This window comes from Scyliorhinus torazame, chromosome 7 (assembly GCF_047496885.1).
Source record: "Scyliorhinus torazame isolate Kashiwa2021f chromosome 7, sScyTor2.1, whole genome shotgun sequence".
In the NCBI taxonomy this organism is placed as follows: domain Eukaryota; kingdom Metazoa; phylum Chordata; class Chondrichthyes; order Carcharhiniformes; family Scyliorhinidae; genus Scyliorhinus; species Scyliorhinus torazame.
The window spans coordinates 243,770,921-243,791,768 of record NC_092713.1 but is presented as its reverse complement, the minus strand read 5'-3'; the positions used below and the strand labels follow the sequence as shown (position 1 = coordinate 243,791,768).

Here is a 20,848-nt window from a genome sequence, read left to right as displayed (position 1 = left end):
CACTCCTGACTCATGTATTGTAAATTATGGTGGACTGGCTTTGGGGAGTCAGGAGGTGAGTTACTTGTTGCAGAATTCCAAGCTTCTGTAGTCACAGTATTTATATAGCTGGCCCAGTTAAATGAGTGTAGATGTCGGTCCAATACAACATAGTGTTCGCAAACAGTCCACTTCCGATTGACACAGAGGGTGATAGAGTAATTGGCAAGTATATAAAGTTTGTGGCGGAGAGTAAAGATAATCAGTCTCCTTTAAGAGTAGATATTACAGATGTGGTAAAGGTTGGTTTCTTAAAGACATGGCAAATAAAGGGATTTGGGAATTGGTGCGTTGTTTGCATGGATTGAATGTGGATTGTTTGGCAAGGGATTGATCACTGTAACAAACAGCTCATTTGATTTTAAGATTTAGGTAAGGCTGATTTGAGTGCAATGAGCCAGAGCCTATACATGGTAAACTGGGCAAATCTGTTATGGGGAAAACAACAGAAGGCAGGTGTTCCAAAGGAAACTTTTTAAGTTGATACACCAGTTTGTACATCAAAGGTAAAAGTTCTTCTTGCCATAAAAACATATCAATGACAAAGGGACAACATAAAACTAAAAGAAAAAAACAGCAAAAAGTGCAACAAAAAAACCCAAACAAATCCTGGCAACAAAGTTCAGCAAAGTTGACAGGTGTAAGAACTCCAAAAAGGGAGCATGAAAGGAAACTTGAAAGGAATATCAAAGTCAAACACATTTTTATAAGAATATTAGGAAAAGTAGGGTGGTCAGGATAAGGTGGACACCTTGAAAGCTGATATTGTCAAAGAAAATAAGTGCCAGGTGGCACTTCCAGGATCCAGGATGGCAGTGTCAGGGTGCCCAGGTGATACCAGCAATGCCAGGATTTCACCCTGCCCAAAGGGCATGCACTTGGGAGCCTCACATCCCCTGGGAGACCCCCACAAGTGGCTTTCCGTCTGGTCCCTATTTGTGGAGACCACTACAAAATGGCGCTTGCCCGAGGTCTCTGAGGCGAAGGGGATAGATCCGAATGCCTCGGGTATCTTGGGAAACTGCACATTAATGTGAAACTAGCTGTCTTGCCCTAACATGCAACATCTGCATTTAACATGCAGATTTGCCCAAAAGTGATTCTGCCCACAACAGGCTGGATTTACATTGCAATGTCTCCTAGCTTCTATCGGCCATGCTGCACTGCAGCAAGCTGCTTTTTGGGCATAGTGTGCCGTTCGATTGCCTCCTGGATTGGGGATGGGAATTTGCAAAAAATATCAGTAACGGAGAAAATGTTAGCACTGGGGACTGACAAATCTTCAGGACCAGGTGGCTTCCATCCCTAGGTGCACTTGGTGAGGTCATTGCAGATGCCCCAAAGTTCTCTCATTTGGGAACCAATCTCTTAGGCTGTGCATGTCAGTTATGTCAGAAAGGTGAGAGAGTCAATCCAAGAAATTATAAAACAATTGAGCGAACATCTATTTTTGATAAATTACTGAAGAGTACGCTTTTGGATACAGGGACTGAATATATTGAAAATATTAACCTGATTGGAGTCAACAGATATGAATTTGCAAAGGTGTAGGTTATAAGGAAAAGATCCTGAAAAGAAATGTACGTGGTAACTTATGGCTTGATTCAGAAGATATGGGCGGAGTTCTCAATGATTACTTTGGTTCAGCCTTCACTAAGGAGAGGTATAATTCAGATATTCTAGTTACGGAGGAGTAGTGTGAAATATTAGTTATGAAAAGCATAATGAGAGAGGAAGTACTGGGGGGGGTCTGGAATCCTTAAAGGTGGATGTATCACCTGGGCCAGATGATTTGTATCCCAAGCTGTTGGAAGAAGCCAGGGAGGAAATAATGGATGCTTTGAGGACTATTTTCCAATATTCGTTGGATACAAGTAAAGTTCCAGCGGATTAGAGGTCTGCAAACATTGTACCATTATTCAAAAAGGGTGTGCGGAATGGGCCAGAAAACTGGTCTGGCTAATCTGACTTCAGTGGTGGGTTCATTATTGAAAACAATTATGAGATATAGGATAAACTGGCATTTAGAAAGGCATGGAATGATTAAGGATAGTCAGCAGCATTTTGTCAGGGGAAGATCATGTCTTCCCAACTCAATAGAGTTTTTTGAGGAATTAACAAGGAGGATTGATGAGGGTAGTGCAGTGGATGTTTTCTGCATGGATTTCAATCAGACATTTGAAAAGATCCCACATGGCAGACGGGTCAGAAAAGTGAGATCTCATGGGATACAGGGGAAGGTGGCAAATTGGATCCAAAATTGGCTCAGTGACAGGAAACAAAGGGTAATGGTCAATGAATGTTTTTGCGAATGGAAAGCGGTTTCCAGTGGTGTTCCACTGGTCTCAGTGTTGGGGCCTTGTTGTATATAATAATTATTTAGACTTAACTGCGGGTGGAATGATTGGGAAATTTGCAGATACACAAAAATTGGCCCTGTAGTTGGTAGTGAAGAGGATAGCTGTCAACTCCAGAATGATATCGATGGTTTAGTTGAATGGGTAGGGAAGTGACAAATGGAGTTCAATTCAGAAATGTGTGAAGAAATGCATATTGGGAGGGCAAACAACGCAAGGAAACACTATAAATGGGAAGATATTGAGAGGGGTTGAGAAAGTGAGAGACCTTGGGATTTTTGTCCACAGGTCATTGGAGGTAGCAGGACAGATGGGCAAGGTGGCCAAGAAAGCATATGGAATGCTTTCCTTTATTGGGCGAGGTACTGAATACAAAAGCAGAATGTAATGGTGGAACTGTAAAAAATGTTGGTTAGGCCACAATTAGCTTTGCGTAAAGTTCTGGGCACCTTATTACAGGAAGGATATAATTTTTCTGGACAGAGTGCAGAGGAGATTTAGAAGAATGTTGTAAGGGCTCGAATTGCAGTTTTGAGGACAGATTGGATAGACTGTTGTTTTCCTTAAAACAGATGAGGCTAAGGACTGACCTAATTGAGGTGTACAAAAATGTGAAGGGCCTAGACAGTGTCTACAGGAAAGGCTTGTTTCCTCTAGCTGAGGGGTCAATTACCAGGGGCCAAAGATTTAAGGTGATTGGTAGAAGGATTCGACAGGACACGAGGAAACACTTTTTCACCCAATGGGTTCTGGGCATTTGGAATTCATTGCCTATTTTGGTTGAGGCTGAAATGCTCAACTCATTTAAAAGGTATCTGCATCTGAAATGTTGTAAACTGCAAGGCTATGAACCAGGTGCTGGAAAATGGAATTGAAATTAACGGCTAGTTACTTTTTTTCTTTTTGTTGGCCAGCGCTGATATGATGGGCAGAATGGTCTGTTTCCACACCGTAACTTTTCTATAGTTCTAAGCCTTGTGATCTTTCAAGAGGTGACTAAAATGGCAGATAGGCATTATCTATGGATGTTATTCATATGGACTCCCAGAAGTCATTTAAAAACAATTCCTCATGAAGTTGAGGCAAATTACTGACCTCGTTAGGAAATGATAATTTGATCAACTTTTCTGAGTTATTAATGGAACTGAAGGGGTAGGCGCACCATCATTTTTAACGCGCATGACTTTGTGTCCTCATCATAGCTTGCTTTCCCACCTATTTTTGTCTCATCAGTAGGGATTGGCTATAATTCACTTGATACCTTTACCCAAGTCATGAATAGAGTGTTGATAACGAAAAATGAAATTAAAATCGCTTATTGTCACAAGTAGGCTTCAAATGAAGTTACTGTAAAAAGCCCCTAGTCGCCACATTCCAGCGCCTGTTCAGCGAGGCCTGTACGGGAATTGAACCGTGCTGCTGGCCTGCCTTGGCGTGCTTTCAAAGCCAGCGATTTAGCCCTGTGCTAAACCAGCCCAGCACTGATCCCTGTGGCACCCTCTACGTTTGTCAACCTGCAAACGATGCATTTATCCTCGTGCTCTGTTTCACGTATTAGCCAATCCTCTACCCATGTACCATGAGCTATTATCTTGTCCAGCGACCTTTAATGTGGCACCTGTGTTGAATGCCTTTTGGAAATCCAAATACATTGATTCCCCATTATCCCCCCTGCCTATTGCATCCTCAAAGAACATGATTTCCCTTTGTTAAACCATGTTGACTGCTTGTTTGTATTATTATTTTCTATATGTCTTGATAATACTTCCTTCGTAACAGATTCTGGCAATTTTTCCAATAATAGACGATAGGCTAGCTGGATGAGAGTTTTCTGTTCCTGTCTCCCTCCTCTCTTGAATAGGAGTGTTAACTTGCAGTTTTCAATCTGCTGGGACCTTTCCACAATCTAGGAAATTTTGGAGGATTACAATTAACACATCCACTTTCTGCAGCCATTTGTTTTACGATCCTTGAATGCAGGTCTTGCTTGTTAGCCTTTAGTCCCATTAGTTTTTCTAGTACTTTTTAATTACTGAAAGTGATTGTTTTAAGTTCCTCCCTCCCTTTTGTCCCTTGATTTTCTATTATTATATGTTGTTTGTGCCATCTATCATGATTCAAAATATTGGTTCGAAGTCACTGCCATTTTCTTATTTCCAATCCCTTAATGCTACATTGCGAACATTCCATAAACATACTATCTCCCCTGCTAGTGGGATGTGTAAATGCCTGTAGCTTCCATTATTTGTTTAATCCCCAGCCCTGATACTTAATTATGTCTCTCGTTTCTGTTATTTAATTTCTGACCTCCCATTCCATTTATTTAATTCCGGTCACCTTTATTTCTTTTTTGGCTCCACTATTTATTTAATTCATAAAATGCCAAGGGTACCTGATGGCTCACCTGCTCAACTCTAATATCACTATTTAATTACAGTATTCCCATGACTCACTTTAACAATGGCAAGGGAGATTTATATAACAATAAAACTCTTTCCTATAGCATGCAAATGCTGCAGTTCTCCCACTCACACTTCAGATTTCATAATTTCATAATTTAGCATATCTTATGACTCATATATGTAAAGTCCCAGAGGAATTAACTATGGAGAACAAAACTGATCATATTAATGATTTCTCAGGCCGCTTCCCAGGTACCACAGTCTGAGAAACATCTGTTTACTAGTTGATCTCACTGTCTGCCTTTCAGTCATCTCTATCCATATTGCTGTGTTCTCTTTTATGTTAGTTGTCCTCTTAATGCCTTCTGTGACACATTATAGATCCTTCTGTGACATGTTATAGGTCCTTCTGTGACACTTTATAGGTCCATGTAAACCCAACTTTATTGCCTATCAATTTTCCATTATTCTTTCTCAGAAAATTATGCTGATGAGTCAGAGATGGGGGTGCCTTTTAAGTAGTGGTGTCTTTAAAATGGTGCCCCAATGATCAAACACCCCAACACACTTGTTGAAGGGACCTCGAGCCCCCTACACCCCACCTCATGGGCAGGGCACCCCAGGGCCCAATGCCCAGCATGGGAAAAATAGCCTGGCTCCCTGGCAGTGCCCCTGCCAGATAGAGTGAATATTCTACTTCTCCTTATCCAAATCAAGGGACCAAGCATGTGGAGGGATCCTTGATTTTTTAAACATTCAGTAGAACTCTCTGATTTGGCTGCCAGCACACTAAGATGGTCACCATTATTGCACCTCTATAGGCATGGATCTCTTACCTCAAGCAGAGAAATAAACATATCATCTCAAGTTGTACTGGGACCTTGTTGTTACAATAGGGGAGCCACTGTAGGCAGATAAGTAGGAGGTAAAATAAATTAATACTGAGGAGGATTTCAACATGATTGTGTGATGGCGAAGTCATAGAATCCCTGCAGTGCAGAAGGAGCCCATTTAACCCATCAAGTCTGCACCAACCCCTCGAAAGAGCACTCTACACAGGTCAACTCCCCCGCACTATCCCATAATTCAATGCATTGATCATGGCCAATCCACCTAACCTGTACATCTTTGGACTGTGGGAGGAAACCAGAGCACCCGGAGGAAACCCACACACACACTCGGAGACCGTGCAAACTCCACATAGTCACCTAAGGCCAGAATTGAACCCGATCCCTGGAGCTGTGAGGCAGCAGTACTAATCTCTGTGCCACCATGCTGCCCAACTGCGACTGAATGCCACCTCGGTGGGTCGTTCTCTGCTGAGGCCTAGTAAAAAAGAGTGCTGTTGGGTTGTGCCGCGAATGTCCTGCTAATCCCACCCAGAACGGACTCTGTTTTTTTTGGTTAGATCCTGCCCTACATGTTCCCAATCCTAGCTGAAATTTCAGGTCTATCCTCCTTATTACTATTTCTACTACTAATATAATATCTGTTGTTGATAATTGGTAGGCCTCACTTATTTCCTCTTTGAACAAAGGTATACAGTTTGTCATTCTCCTGCTGTTTGGAATAGTTTCTATCACTTAACACATTTTTAAATAGCATGTTTAATCCCTTTGCTACTTTAATTCCTTTGCTACTTTATCACTTCTTGGGGTGTGCACTACTTTCTGCTGCTCTGGCAGCTGTGACTTAGTCAGTCAACCAAAGCGGTTGGTAATGGGCTAGAATGGGCATTGGAATGGGTCGAGGCGCAATAGTTGGCATGGAAGGTATGAGGGCCCATTGGGGGTAGGTAAGGGGCAAGAGTTGGCATGGATGGGGCATTGAGAATGGGTGAGTAAATGTAAGGGCTACAGGATCTAATGGAACTGGGTCAAATTCGAGAGCACTAAGGCAGGCCTTTTCACCAGATGGACCTGGAAGCTCCTTGGTAGCTGCCTCTGAACCCCCCTTTTCAGAGGGCGGTGGACCCAACTCCTACATGCAACTGCACCCACATCGCCATCACCACCACTCACCCACACTCTCCCCACCATCACCGGATTGAAAAGTGCACCTTTCATAAGGCACTTTCTCCTGATGTGGGAACGCTGAGTTGGGAAATGTTCTAATGCCTGTCACCCATCTCTGTGGTGAAAATCCAGCCAAGAGGGCATTTCAGAATTAATTAGGACCTGAAACACTGTTCGCAGGGTACTTCGAGGAGAAGAGGCAAACTTTAACTTTTCTTGATGGTTTTGTGTATGTAGATAGATATAGTACATAAAAGGGAAGTATACAGTAACCTCACACCATCCAGCTTTTTGAACAAGATGTTGTTTTCTGTAAGATTTGGAAGAAGCAAGGTATTTTGGACAGAAACTTCCAGATTCCCATATTTAACTGTGTGTGTGGTCACCAGATGTTACTGTCAAATTTCTGCATACTCAATGCAAATACTGTTACCCTCATTGCTGTTCCTGGAGCAAAATCTGCTCCATTAACCTGTTTGAAAAATGGTCTAAAAGTATGCTGTGATAAATACTTAAAACACATTTTTTCTGATGGGTAAACATGCATCCCAGGCTAACTTTGGGTCGAATATCCTACCAAGAAGAATTTGGCAGTGCTGATCTGGACTGGAAACAGAAACAGTGAGAAAGGACGAAGAAATGGTAAAAGGAAGGAATTTAAATAGCGTCAACTACAGCATGAAAATTCAAATTTCCATTTGAGTATCAAAAGATTGAACCTTTGCACACTTCTGATGTACCTACTGTGCTAATCAAGTAATGCAATTGTATTGTTTGTACGTTATTAGTGTTGAATATCTTGCAAAAATATTGATCACTGAAATACTTCCTTCAAATTTAGTAATGCAACAGAAAGGAATAGAGTCTAGGTGACTTCAATGAAAATAATTTATAATTGTATAGTGCTGAAAATCACCCCTGTGCTGGATTTTACAGAGGGAGACTGTATTGTTTACCACCCTCCCCCCACACCCTCTGAATCAATTGACAGCCAACACATCTGCTAGAAACCTAACCCAAAGCCATAATGCTCCGAGTGTATCAAAAAAGCTCACAGTGGGACTTGCGCCCCTCAGTGTCCAGGACGTCCCACCTAGTCTCGGCAGTGCCAAAGCTCAGTAGTGGGCACTGCCAGAACTGCAAGGAGGAGCAGGAAGAAGAGCAATAGCTGCCGGAGACCCAGGTGTTTAGAGCACGGAGAGATCCAAGAGCCCAGGGAGACAGAAGAGAGTGATGAAGAGTTTGGTTTTGAAGGGTACGTGGTGAGGAACAGAGTGGGGGTGGGGCTTTCACATCTTGTTTGGGGAAAGGGGGGCACTCGTTGAATTATGTGACCTCTCCCCCAACCTCAAAAAATGAACTGCCCACACCAAATATGTTATGGTGGGGACAGCATAATATTCTGGTCAGTTGACTTGGTATCAAGCTAAATATCATTAAGGTATTTACTGATGAAGGAACTGCGCTCCGAAAGCTAGTGATACCAAATAAACGTGTTGGACATTAACCTGGTGTTGTAAGCCTTCTTACTGTGCCCCCCCCCCCCCCCGCCCCCCGCCAGTCCAACACCGGCATCTCCACAAACACCGGCATCTCCACATCATAGCTAAATATCAGTACCCTCCCATCTACAGGATGATCAGGGGCAGCTCGGGTGTGGGTGGAAAGATGTTGGGCAAGACAGTTCTTGTATTTTATATGCTACACCCCCTCCCCATTCAGAATGATGCCCACTGGGGGGCAGAAAACCCTGTCTTAGCAGAGTACAGCAAATAGCCTTATGCCAATATGTTTTCTTTCTCAGGTGCAATTTTTGAGGAGACTGCCAGAAAGGATGACAAAATGTTTCGATTAGCTGTGGCTGAAATGAACATGAATGAAGAAATATTGCAAAATGAAAAGATAACTTTCTCTGTCAGATTTGTTGATGCCAACAATCCATTTCAAGCTGTTCAAGAGGGTAAGGCATCAGTTTTTCAACTATTTATCTCATTAACCTTTAGCATGGGGAGATTGTCGCAGTTTTTGTCATCTCTCTTATTGTACATGTATTAAGATTTCCTATCTTGTGAGTTTCATTTTTGATTATGGAAATCTATTCTGCTAAGGCTAAAAGGTTAATTTTATGCTGAAAATGTATTCATTTTTATAATATCAATGGGGCTTTATATGCTGATTTTTATAGTCAGTTAGAACTGTTTAAAATTACTACAATTGTGGTTCAGTGATAGGTCCTTTCTAAATTGAATCAGTAAAGGTTTGAAAGTGAACAAATGAAGTGAGCAATTAATCACCAGTAATAACCTCAAAGTAATGCCTAGTCTTCAAAATCTTAAGTTAAAAGTAAGTTTTGTTCTTATTTCTGAATGCTACCTATTTATATTTATTCATTACTGTCATGAAGAGTAGAAATGGTTAATTGTATACAATGGTACTTCACATATAAGCTACAATGAAACTCTTTACAACATTTTGACATAGTTGACTACACCATCCACCTCTAATAATTTTCTTCCATTGCCTGGTATGTCCTTGCCTGTTTACACTCTTACTTGTTGAGACATAGCAAGAGAATTTTGTGCAATGACTCCCCATCCTGTCATTGTATTTTTACCTCTCCAGTTTCAAAGCAGACTTCAGTATGTCTATCCTTCGATCTCTCCTATTTCCCACCTGATTGCTCCCCCTTCCGATTTGAAGACGAGACATTGGGTTTGATTTACCTGTATGGGGACAGAATTCCGTAGCGTGCAAGATTAGCTGGGTGTTTCCTGGTGCTCGGAGTGCCGAGAAACACCCCGCTATCTATCGTCCATCCGGGTAGACTGGGAGCCTCAGCGGGGAACACACGTCCAAGGCCGCACTTAGCTCCATTTTCTGCACTGAGGAGCTCCCCTCACCGGAACTCCTCCGTGCAGTGAGAGATCGGGGCACCATTTCAAAATGGTATCCTGATCTCTCAAATCCCTGAACCCCACCTCCCAAGGCCCAACCCCCTCTATGGGGAGTCCATGGCCCCCTGCACATCCACACACCTGCACAGAGCACCCCCTGGCCCAATCACCGCCTTGAAAAAAATGCCACATTGGCATCTTGGCAGTGCTCTCCTGGCAGTGTCACCTGTACACCTGGACAATGGCAGGCTGACACCCAGGTGGCACTGCTAGTGTACCAGGCTGGCACTGCAGTGCCAGGCTGCCACCCTGCCCAGAGGGCAACCATCTGGGGGCCTCAGGAGTCTCCCACAAGTGCCGTTCCAGCTGGATGCCACTCGGCCGACATCTCCAAGACGAAGGTGATAGATACGAATGCCTCCGTTACCTCAAGGAACTGTATATTAGAGTGAGACTAGCTGAATCAATTTAATATGCAGATTTGCCAAAAGGTGATCCCGCCCACAATGGACGGGATTCACATCACAACATTTTGTGAGATAGTGTTAGATCTCGCAAGACGTAGAAAGCTGGGGAAATTCCGGGAGTGGGTCCTCCCGGCATTTACCAGCCATGATGTGCAATGGAACACTGACTTTCAGGTGCAACGTGTCCAGTAGATGGCGCCGATTAGATTTCATTTTCAGCGATGACCATTGCTCTACCTCACCACCACGTTTCTTGATCCCTCCATTGAATCTGATGTTGCCGTGCTTGTTCGACAGCTAGTCTTTGCCTCAATTTCCTCCGTTAGGAGGTTAGGAAGATGGAAACCATCATCTTTGAGCTCCATAAGAAACTCTATATACCCTTACCATTAATTTCATTCCCCCTCCCTGGCCACTGTCTCAGACATAACAAGGTTGTATGCAGTAAAACAGAAAATGTTGGAAAAATCGGCAGGTCAGGCAGAAAAGAACTAACATTTCAGAATGTGAAAGAATACATTCCCATTGGCATCTGTGATGAATGTAAGAAATTGATATATATATTATATTTCATATCTGTGGCAGCAATGTTCTTAAAATCCTTGGTTTGAAATATATACAGGCAGTATGTCTGCTAAAGCTGTAATTAAAGAATCATAAAATATGAGATCATGATTCATTCTAAGCACTTACTTGATTACAGGTAAAGATCTAATGGGATATTGTTGATACTGCTTGTGATTTCCTGGAGAGTAGATAATTTATGAGGGGTTGCATTTTGTCCTAGCTAAGTAGGTCATGTGGCATCTTAGTGAGATATTGATGATGTAATTAATGGGAGGAGCCAGGTCTGTCTGTAGATTTGCAGTTTGACATTGGATTTTGAGTTGAACAGCAGTTTTGGCAAATGCTGCTAGGTTGAGCTGAAATATACTGGTTCTGTGCCTGAAAGGTTTCTTCTCTCCAGTGGTCTACACAACTAAGCAAGTAATCTGTTTTTTAAACTTTATTTATAAGTTGCATTTGAACTGTATTGGGTTGATTAATTGGAGTTAGTCGCAGGTATAGATAGTAAGTTTAAGATTTTTCTTCTGTTTAAGAAATGTTTAACTGATAGTTGTAAAGTTATTTTCTCTGCTGTTAATGTTGCTAATTATGTGACTGAGTTAAAGTTTGTTTTAACATAAAAGATACATATTGGTCAGAGTTATCATTCCTGGGGTGGAATATCCTTTCCTCCTGGGGTGAAATATCTTTTCCTCATAGTTTTACAAATTTTTAAAAAATGTTTGCCGTTCTTTTCTTGCATCTTAACAAATATTGGGGTCTGGACCGGTATCCTAACCCATTTACAACAATGCTGTCTGCCTCAATGTGAGCTTCTATTAGCAGGTTGTGAATAGCAACGGCTCAACCCAAAAATATTTACACACCAATTGTACCCCTCATGGTCTGTTTGCCAAAACAATAGGCCTCAAGCTTAAAAGGTGTGATGATTGTAATGTACCTCAACAATTTTATACATTGTAATTTGGAATATTTGTTTTAAGCAAAGCAAGAAAAGAGATTAATTAATTGAGCCATAGAGAAAGAGGCCCTTCAGCCACTCATGTCTGTTCCGGCCATCAAATACCTATTTGTTTTAATCCCACTTCCCAGCACTTGCCGCATAGCCTTGTATGCAGTAGCATTTCAAATGCTCTTCCAAGGGAAAGGTTTCTTACTATCTACAAAATCCCTCATAATTTTGTACAACTCGATGCGGTTCCCCCTCAGCCATCACTGCTCTGATGAAAACAACCTCAGCCTATCCAGCCTTTCTCCATAGCTGAAACACTGCAGCCCAAGCAACATCCTGGTGAATCTACTCTCCACATCTTTTAGTGCAATCACACCCTATAGGCTAGAGACCAGAACTGCACACAGTAATCTAGTTATGGCCGAATGAGCATTTTATACAGCTCTATCATAGCCTCCTTGCTCTTATATTATATACCTCGGTTAATGAAGGCAGGCATCCTATATGCTTTCTTAATCACCTTATCTACCTGTCCTGCTGCCTTCAGGGATCTTCAGACATGCAATCCAAAGTCCCCCTGATCCTCTGTACTTCCTAGCATCCTACCATTCATTGTATACTCTCTTGCCTTGTTAGTACTCTTTGAATGTATCACCTCACATTTTTCAGCGTTAAATTCAATTTGCCACAGTTCTGTCCATCAGATCCACCCATCTATACCGCCCTGTAATCTAAGGCTTTCTTCCTCGCAATTTACCACACCACCAATTATTGTGTCATCTGAGAACCTGCTGATCATACTCTCCATATTCACATCTAGATGATTAATGTACACTACAAACAGCAAGAGATCCAGCACCGACCATTGCACACAGGCTTCCAGGCACAAAAACAACCTTCTAACGTTATCCTCTTCCTCCATCCAGTAAGCCAGTTTTGAATCAAATTTGCAAAAGTGCCTTGGATCCCATGGGCTCTTACTTTCTTGATCACTCCTCTGTTTGGACCTTGTTAAAAGCCTTACTGAAGTCCAGATAGACTACATCAACTGCATTGCCCTCATCTACACATGTGGTCACCTCCTCGAAAAATTAATTTAAATTTGTTAGATCTGATCTCCCCCTGATAAAGCTACGTCAACTATTTTTGATTAATCCTCGCCTCTCCAAGTGGAGATTAATTCTGTCCCTCAGAATTCTTTTGAGTAATTTCCCTACCCCTGATATTATACTCACTGGCCGGTAATTACCTGGTTTTCCCTACTTCCTTTCTTGAATAATCTCATCTGGGCCTGGGGATTTATCCACTTTTAAGTCGGCGAGAACCGCTAACGCCTCCTCCCTCTCAAAACTAATCTCTTCAAGTAAATCACAGTCGTCCTCCCAGCGTTCTATACCTACATAACCTTCTCCATAGTGAACACAGAGCCAAAATACTCATGTAATACCTCACCTACATCTTTAGGCTCTACACAGAGGTTGCAACTATGGCCCCTATTGGGCTCTACTCTTCCCCTGGTTACCCTCTTAGCCTTAAATGCTTAGAAAACACCTTTCGATTTTCCTTTATTTTGCCCACCAGTCTTTTGTCATCTACCACTTCACTCTCCTGATTTCTATTTTAAGTACACCGACCCCCCCCCCCCCCCGCCGGCACATTGTGTGGACCTCTATGGCATCCACTGTTTTGAGCCCCCTGAATCTGCCATTAGCTTCCATTTTATACATCTCCATTACTGTATATCCCTTGACACCAAGATGCTCCGGACTTGTTGGTCCCACCCTTTACTTTTACGGGTATATGTTGGCATTGTACTCCTCTCTTTTCCTTTTTGAATGACTCCCACTGCTCAGATGGGCATCTTCCTACAAGTAGCTGCACCAAGTCCACTTTAGCCAGATCCTGTTTTATTGTATTAAAACCAGCCTTCCCCCAGTTCAGAAGCCTTCTTTCTGGTCCGTCTTTGCCCTTTCCCACAATGTCATAATCCCCACGATGCCCATGGGGAAAACATCATTAGTGATCTCCCTATGGTGCTCATACTCCCTATGGAGTATGAGCTTCCCAAGTAGGGAGGCTGGAGGTCCACTCAGCTGGGGCCCATTAAACCGAGCATAAAAGTCGACCCGAGCAGGGATCGGGATGTTGCTTGTCCCAACGGGAACTGGGGTTGCATATAGTTATTTCCGTGGGCAGACATGATGTTTAAAGTAAAACAAATCTTTATCCTTCCTCACACTGGTTTCTGTGGTCATGAAACTGGCTACAAGGAAAAAGGAAACCCCAAACTCAGTTTTCAAGATGCAAAGCCCCTCCAGTCGCCTAACGTGCAGCAAAAGAGGAGTTACGGTTGAAAAATGCCACTATTTGGTAAGATAGAGTCCTTCAACATGAGCCTGGAAGATTGGGCCAGTATACATGGATCATGTGCTTATCACGGGTACTACTGACAAGAAGCACATGGAAAATCTGAAGGAAGTGCTGAGATGGATTTCCCAAGTTGGTGCCCAGCTGAAGAGGAGGAAATGTGTGTTCAGAGCAAAGGCGATAATGTATTTGAGAGATAGAGTGCACAGAGATGGCCTGCACCCTATGGAGGACCCTGCACCCTACACCCTTACGTGAATCTGATTGATCTTCTAAATTTACTGCAGTAATTAACAGATTAAATTGTTGTTTAAGCACACGCCAGTTGCTGTCCACTTTACCATGAACTCTGAAACTGATCGGTGGCTTCAAGGACTCCATGTGGTGCATTCTTGCAGTCTGAAAAATCTTCAAATCTCTGTTCACCTCGTGACAGATTGATAGTTTTTTTCTCTGTTTAATACCATCCAGGCCTAGTACCATGTCATGTTCTTGTCGGATGGCCTGATTCATATGACAACAACACTTGTAGCTAAAGCTATAAATGATTTATTAACATTAATTGTGGGTAATCTATTCCTCCAGCCAATCTCAGTGGTCATCTGACTCTAACATTCACTTATATACTAGTAAGACTCCTAATGGTCAGTCAGTGATTTCCAACACGACCATGATATCACTACAACTAGTAAAGCCAGAATTTGTCGCCCATTCCGATTTGCTCTTGAATTGAATGTCTTGCGAGGCCATTTCAGAGGACAGTTAACAGTCAACTCCATTGCTGTGGTGTGGAGTCACATATTGGCTAGATCAGGTAAGGATGGCAAATATCCTTCCCGAAAGGGCATTAGTGAACTAGGTAGGTTTGTATACACCGTTACTGATGTCATAATATACATCAGTACATTATGGTGCAATCACATACACACACTGATGGACATGCAGTAGGACCAACCAGCATACATAACACCGCAGCCAATCACCAGTGAGAGCACAAGCACTATAAAGACAGGGGACAGGAGAGTTTCCATTCATTCTAGCAGCAGCCAGCTCAGAGCACAGAGCTCACAGCCTGCATCACAGACATTCACCATGTGCTGAGTGCCTCACCATAGCTAGTGATAGGAAAGGGTCCACACTTAAGCTGGTATTGCTTATACCCACGTTTACAGTATCTAAACATAGTTGAACAGTTAATAAAATAGCGTTACACCACTTCCAGCATTGTTGGCTTGTTTGTAAACCAGAACACCCAACACGACAACTGAGACTACATTTAAATTTCAGATTTTATTAATTTAATTTAAATTCCACCAGCTGTCATGTTGGGATTTGAACCCAGTTCCAAAGAACATTAATCTGGCCTCCTTGATTACCATCCTCATGACATTACCACTATGCCACCATCTCATGTTCTAAGAAATCATACTGAACCCCTGACATGGGCAGCACGGTAGCACAGTGGTTATCATTGTTGTTTCACAGCGCCAGGGTCCCAGGTTTATTTCCCACTTGGGTTACTGTCTCTGTGGAGACTGCACATTCTCTCTGTATCTGCGTTGGTTTCCTCTGGGTGCTCCGGTTTCCTCCCACAGTAGAAAGGGTCGAGAGTTTCCAGTTTTTAGGTGTCCAGATCACCAACAACCTGTCCTGGTTACCCCCCCCCCCCCCCACCCATGCCGACACTATAGTTAAGAAAGCCCACCAATGACTCTACTTTCTCAGAAGACTAAGGAAATTTGGCATGTCAGCTACGACTCTTGCCAACTTTTACAGATGCACCATAGATAGCATTCTTTCTGGTTGTATCACAGCTTGGTATGGAGCCTGCTCTGCCCAAGACTGCAGGAAACTACAAAAAGTTGTCAATGTAGCGCAATCCATCATGCAAACCAGCCTACCATCCATTGACTCTGTCTACACTTCCCGCTGCCTCGGGAAGACAGCCAGCATAATTAAGGACCACCCGGGCAGCACGGTGGCGCAGTGGTTAGCACTGCTACCTCACGGCGCCGAGGTCCCAGCTTCGATCCCGGCTCTGGGTCACTGTCCATGTGGAGTTTCCACATTCTCCCAATGTTTGCGTGGGTTTCGCCCACACAACCCAAAAGGCAGGATAGGTGGATTGGCCACGCTAAATTGCCCCTCAATTGGAAAAAAAAATGAATTGGGTACTCTAAATTTATATTTAAAAGAAAAATAAAATAATTAAGCACCCCCTGCACCCTGGACATAGTCTCTTCCACCTCCTTCCGTCAGGAAAAAGGTACAAAAGTTTGAGGTCACGTACCAACCGACTCAAGAACAGCTTCTTCCCTTCTGCCATCAGACTTTTGAATGGACCTACCTCGTATAAAGTTGATCTTTTCTCTACACCTGGCTATGACTGTAACATTACATTCTGAAGTCTCTCCTTCTATCCCTACGTACGGTATGCGTTGTCTGTATAGCATGCAAGAAACAATAATTTTCACTGTACACTAATACATGTGACAATAATAAAACAAATCAAACAAGTCCCAAAAGATGTGACGTTACATAATTTGGACATTCTGAAACTCTCCCTCCGTGTACCCAAACAGGCGCTGGAATGTGGCGACGAGGGGCTATTCACAGTAACTTCATTGCAATATTAATGTAAGCCTACTTGTGACAATTGATATGGGCCAGGGTTTAGAGAACCCCAGAGTGTATCATGGAGTTCACCTTCCCACAACTTTTAATAGATTGTGGTATGGGGAGCACACGGCCCACTCTACAAGTGTGGTACAGCAGAAATGGAAAAGTATTTTTTTAAGCAAAACAATGTTTATTCTATGAACTCAAGTTAACCTTTTTAAAACATACAGTGAACATCTTAGCAACCATTAATTCAAAAACAACCTCCAAAGAATACAACTCTAAGTAATCCTTACTTTTCTTTTAACATCCATAAGACTTTAAAAAAACACCTTTTAACAGAGAGATTGTGTTTAAATTCTCTAATGAGAGCAGTTGTCCCTTTGAAATCACCCAAATGAACACTCCTTAGCTTGTAGAGAGATCCATGCACATCTGCTAGCTGACTGCAGCTCCAACAATGAAACGAAACAAAAAAAACCCACAGACACACCCAAGCTTTTCTCAAAGTGAAACTAAAAGCTGACAGACAGCCCAGCTCCACCCACACTCTGACATCACTGCAATAATAAACACCCATTTCTTAAAGCTACACCCACTACAGTTATTCTAAAAAAAAACACACCCATTTCTTAAAGGTACTCTCACATGACACCTCCCCCCAAGAAAAAAAAACCCATCAACTTTAAGATGGTTTCACTTTTCATCTTTTCACTATCCTTTAAGAAATGCACACAGTAAATATACTTTTTCGTTTCAAAAAACAACACACGCAAACAGGTACAATAATATAGTCCATTTTTATTTTCTTCTTCCTCCAACTGGAATCCCTCTTGATTGACAGTCTCTTTGAACAACAAGGTCTCTGCACGATCCATCCATTTTTCTACGCCTCGGCATGTCTCTTTAATGTCAGATACTTTAGTTTAATCTGATCACAGAGTCCCTTGTAATTCTCCAGCACAGGAGCATTGGTTATCACCACTTTCAGGCAGTCAAATGTCGATCGAAACTCCGCTGTCCACTGACATTTTTGATGTTTCTTCAGCAAGTCTATCAGTGGAGCAACAACGCTACAACAATTTTTCACAAATGTTCGATCAAATCCACGCATGCCAAGAAATCACATTATTTCCCTTCGTCTTGAGGGTATCTGAAACACCTCAATAACTGTTGGCTTCACATCCCATGCGACCATTCGACCCTGTCCGATTGTATGGGCAAGGAAAATGATGTGGGCCTTTCCAAATTCACTTTTGGCTAGGATTATCACCAAACCCACCTCCTGAAATCGATCGAATAACTCCATCAGATGCTTTAAATGTTCTTTCCAAGTCTGGCTAACAATTACCAGATTGTTGATGTATATCGCACAATTGGGTGATCCTGAAACAACTTTGTTAGTTAACCATTGAAATGTGGCTGGGGCGTTTTTCACGCAAAATGGCATAACTTTGAATTGGTATATACCATCTGGAGTCACAGAAGCTGAAATCTCCAGTATGTAATATTATGCCATTTTTAAGCATAATCTCAATCTCTTTGTTCACCTGTGCCAATTTTAAAGGGTTAAGTCTATATGGATGTTGTTTAATTGGAACAGCATTTCCCATATCTACATCATGTATAGCCATTTTAGTACTTCCCAATTTATCTCTACAAACTTGCCCATGTGATATCAATAACTCTTTCAGGTCAGTCCATTACCAGAAGGTAACTCAACAATTTATCTCAATTTTTAAGGACATCCTCGTTTTCCAATTTAATTTGAGGTATGTCAAATTCAAAATCATCTGGATTTGGTTCATCACTTTGAGTTAGAATCATTAGAACCTCCTCCTTTTTCTCTCCTTCTCTTTCAAAGTACCTTTTAAGCATATTCACATGACACACTTGGTGAGTCTTCCTTCTATCTGGTGTTTTTACCACATAATTCACCTCACTTAATTTCCTTTCAATCTGATACGGTCCACATAATCTTGCTTTTAACGGTTCACCTACCACTGGTAACAACTCTAAAATTCTATCTCCACTGGCAAAACTACGAACTTTGGATTTCTTGTCCGCTACCTGTTTCATCACATTTTGTGCAACTTTTAAATGTTGTCCAGCCAATCACCTGCTCTATTTAATCGTTCCCTAAAATTTGACACGTAATCCAATAATGTACGTTCTGATTTCTCACTCACCAATTTTTCCTTAATCAGTTTAAGTGGTCCTCTTACCTCATGACCAAAAATTAGTTCAAAAGGACTAAATATGGTTGATCATTAGGTGCATCCCTAATTGCAAACAGTATGAATGGAATTCCTTTCTCCCAATCCTATGGATAATCGTGACAATAAGCCCTCAACATTGTCTTTAATGTCTGATGCCACCTTTCTAACGCTCCCTGCGATTCTGGATGGTACGTAGTTGATTTAAATTGTTTTATTCCTAAGCTATCCATAACTTCTTTGAATAACCTTGAGGTAAAATTCGATCCTTGATCCGATTGTATTTCTGTGGATAGTCCATATATAGTAAAGAATTTAAGTAACTCCTCCACAATCTTTTTAGCTGTAATATTACATACTGGAATGGCCTCTGGAAACCTAGTAGACACATCCATTATAGTCAAAAGATATTGATTCGCACTTTTCGTTTTAGGAAACGGTCCTCTGCAATCAATTAGGACCCTGGTAAAAAGGTTCCTCAAATGCTGGAATGGGTATTAAGGGCTCTGGTTTCATCACTGCTTGAGGTTTCCCCATCACTTGACATGTGTGACATGATTGACAAAAGTTAACTACATCTTTATGTAGTCCAGGCCAATAAAAATGTTTTTGGATTTTAGCTTGAGTTTTCCTTATTCCCAAATGACCTCCCATTGGTACCTCATGTGCAATTCCCAACACCTCCTTTCTATACCCTACCGGCAATACTACTTGATGAACTTCTGCCCACTTTTCATCCGCCTGCACATGTAAAGGTCTCCAACTTCTCATCAAGACATCACTTTCTGGTATGCCCTCAGATTCCTCTTCCATATATGCTTTCTGATACATCAGTTTTATTTCTATATCTTTTTGTTGTAACTCCGCCAATTTTCCTGAACTAAAAATATCCGCCTCATCCTCCACCTGTTCTTGTTCTTTTTCAACCATCTGATCAAAAATCGTTTCTGATAATTGCACTTCAACTTCATCTTCACTCTTTGATTTCTCCTCTTGTCTTAACCTACGACTTTTCGACTTTGTTGCTACACTATCTGGAAAAATCCCAGGATACTCGACCGTCAACACTTCAGTTGTCTGAATTTCCACTGGCTTATCAATCACAGTAGGCATCACTCCCACCTGTGATCCAGCTATATCATTACCCAAGATAAACTGTATTCCTGGACAACATAGTTTCTCTATTACTTCTGCTACCACTTCACACTCTTCACTGGACTTTCCAACCTTATATAATGGAACACTACTCCCCTCACCCTGAATTCCACATATTATCACCTTTTCTGGCAATATTCTTCCTAAACTACATAACTCCTCATCTCTTATCATTAAAGATTGACTAGCTCCCGTATCTCTTAAAATTGTGACTTCTTTACCTGCTCCTCCTGATACACATGAGTAAACTTTACCCACACAAGTAAATTCTTTAAAGACATCTGGCACCTTCTTATCAATCACCTCTTGATCAGGCTGCACAATATTTTGCACCTCTTTCACTTCACTTGGGCTTTCCTTTCCCACTTCAACAAACCCCGCTGTCTTATCCTGTTTTACCACATCAGCCTTCCCAGTGCTGTTCTTCAATCACCAACACTGTGACTTTACTTGGCATAGTTTATTACAGTGAAAACATTTGAAACTTTTCATGTCTCTTCCACCCGCCTGGATTTCATTTTTAGTCTGAGGTACCCCTATAATCCACTTATAATCTCCCATCAAATCACCTTTACCTATACCACTTGAGTATTTCTCATGTGCCCAGCTTCTATCCTTCACAGGTTGAAACTGATGTCAGAAACCAAGCTTTGATTTATGAAGTAATTCATTAACATCTGCCATTTCTGCTGCTAATCTCGCAGTTTAACCCTCTGCTCTTCCACATGAGTTCTCACTACATCAGGAATTTAATTTTTAAACTCCTTCTAAAGCATAATTTCTCTGAGAGCTTCATAC

General features: G+C 41.9%; 1 protein-coding gene across 1 annotated transcript in view; it reads left to right on the top strand.

Annotated features, from left to right (window-relative positions):
• LOC140427464 (glutamate receptor ionotropic, delta-2-like) overlaps positions 1-20,848 on the top strand; it is a 216,971-nt gene that overhangs the window by 66,801 nt on the left and 129,322 nt on the right. Inside the window, exon 3 of the mRNA XM_072512982.1 lies at positions 8,618-8,773. Within this exon, the coding sequence (XP_072369083.1) occupies positions 8,618-8,773 (156 nt within the window). The remainder of the gene's footprint in view (positions 1-8,617; positions 8,774-20,848) is intronic.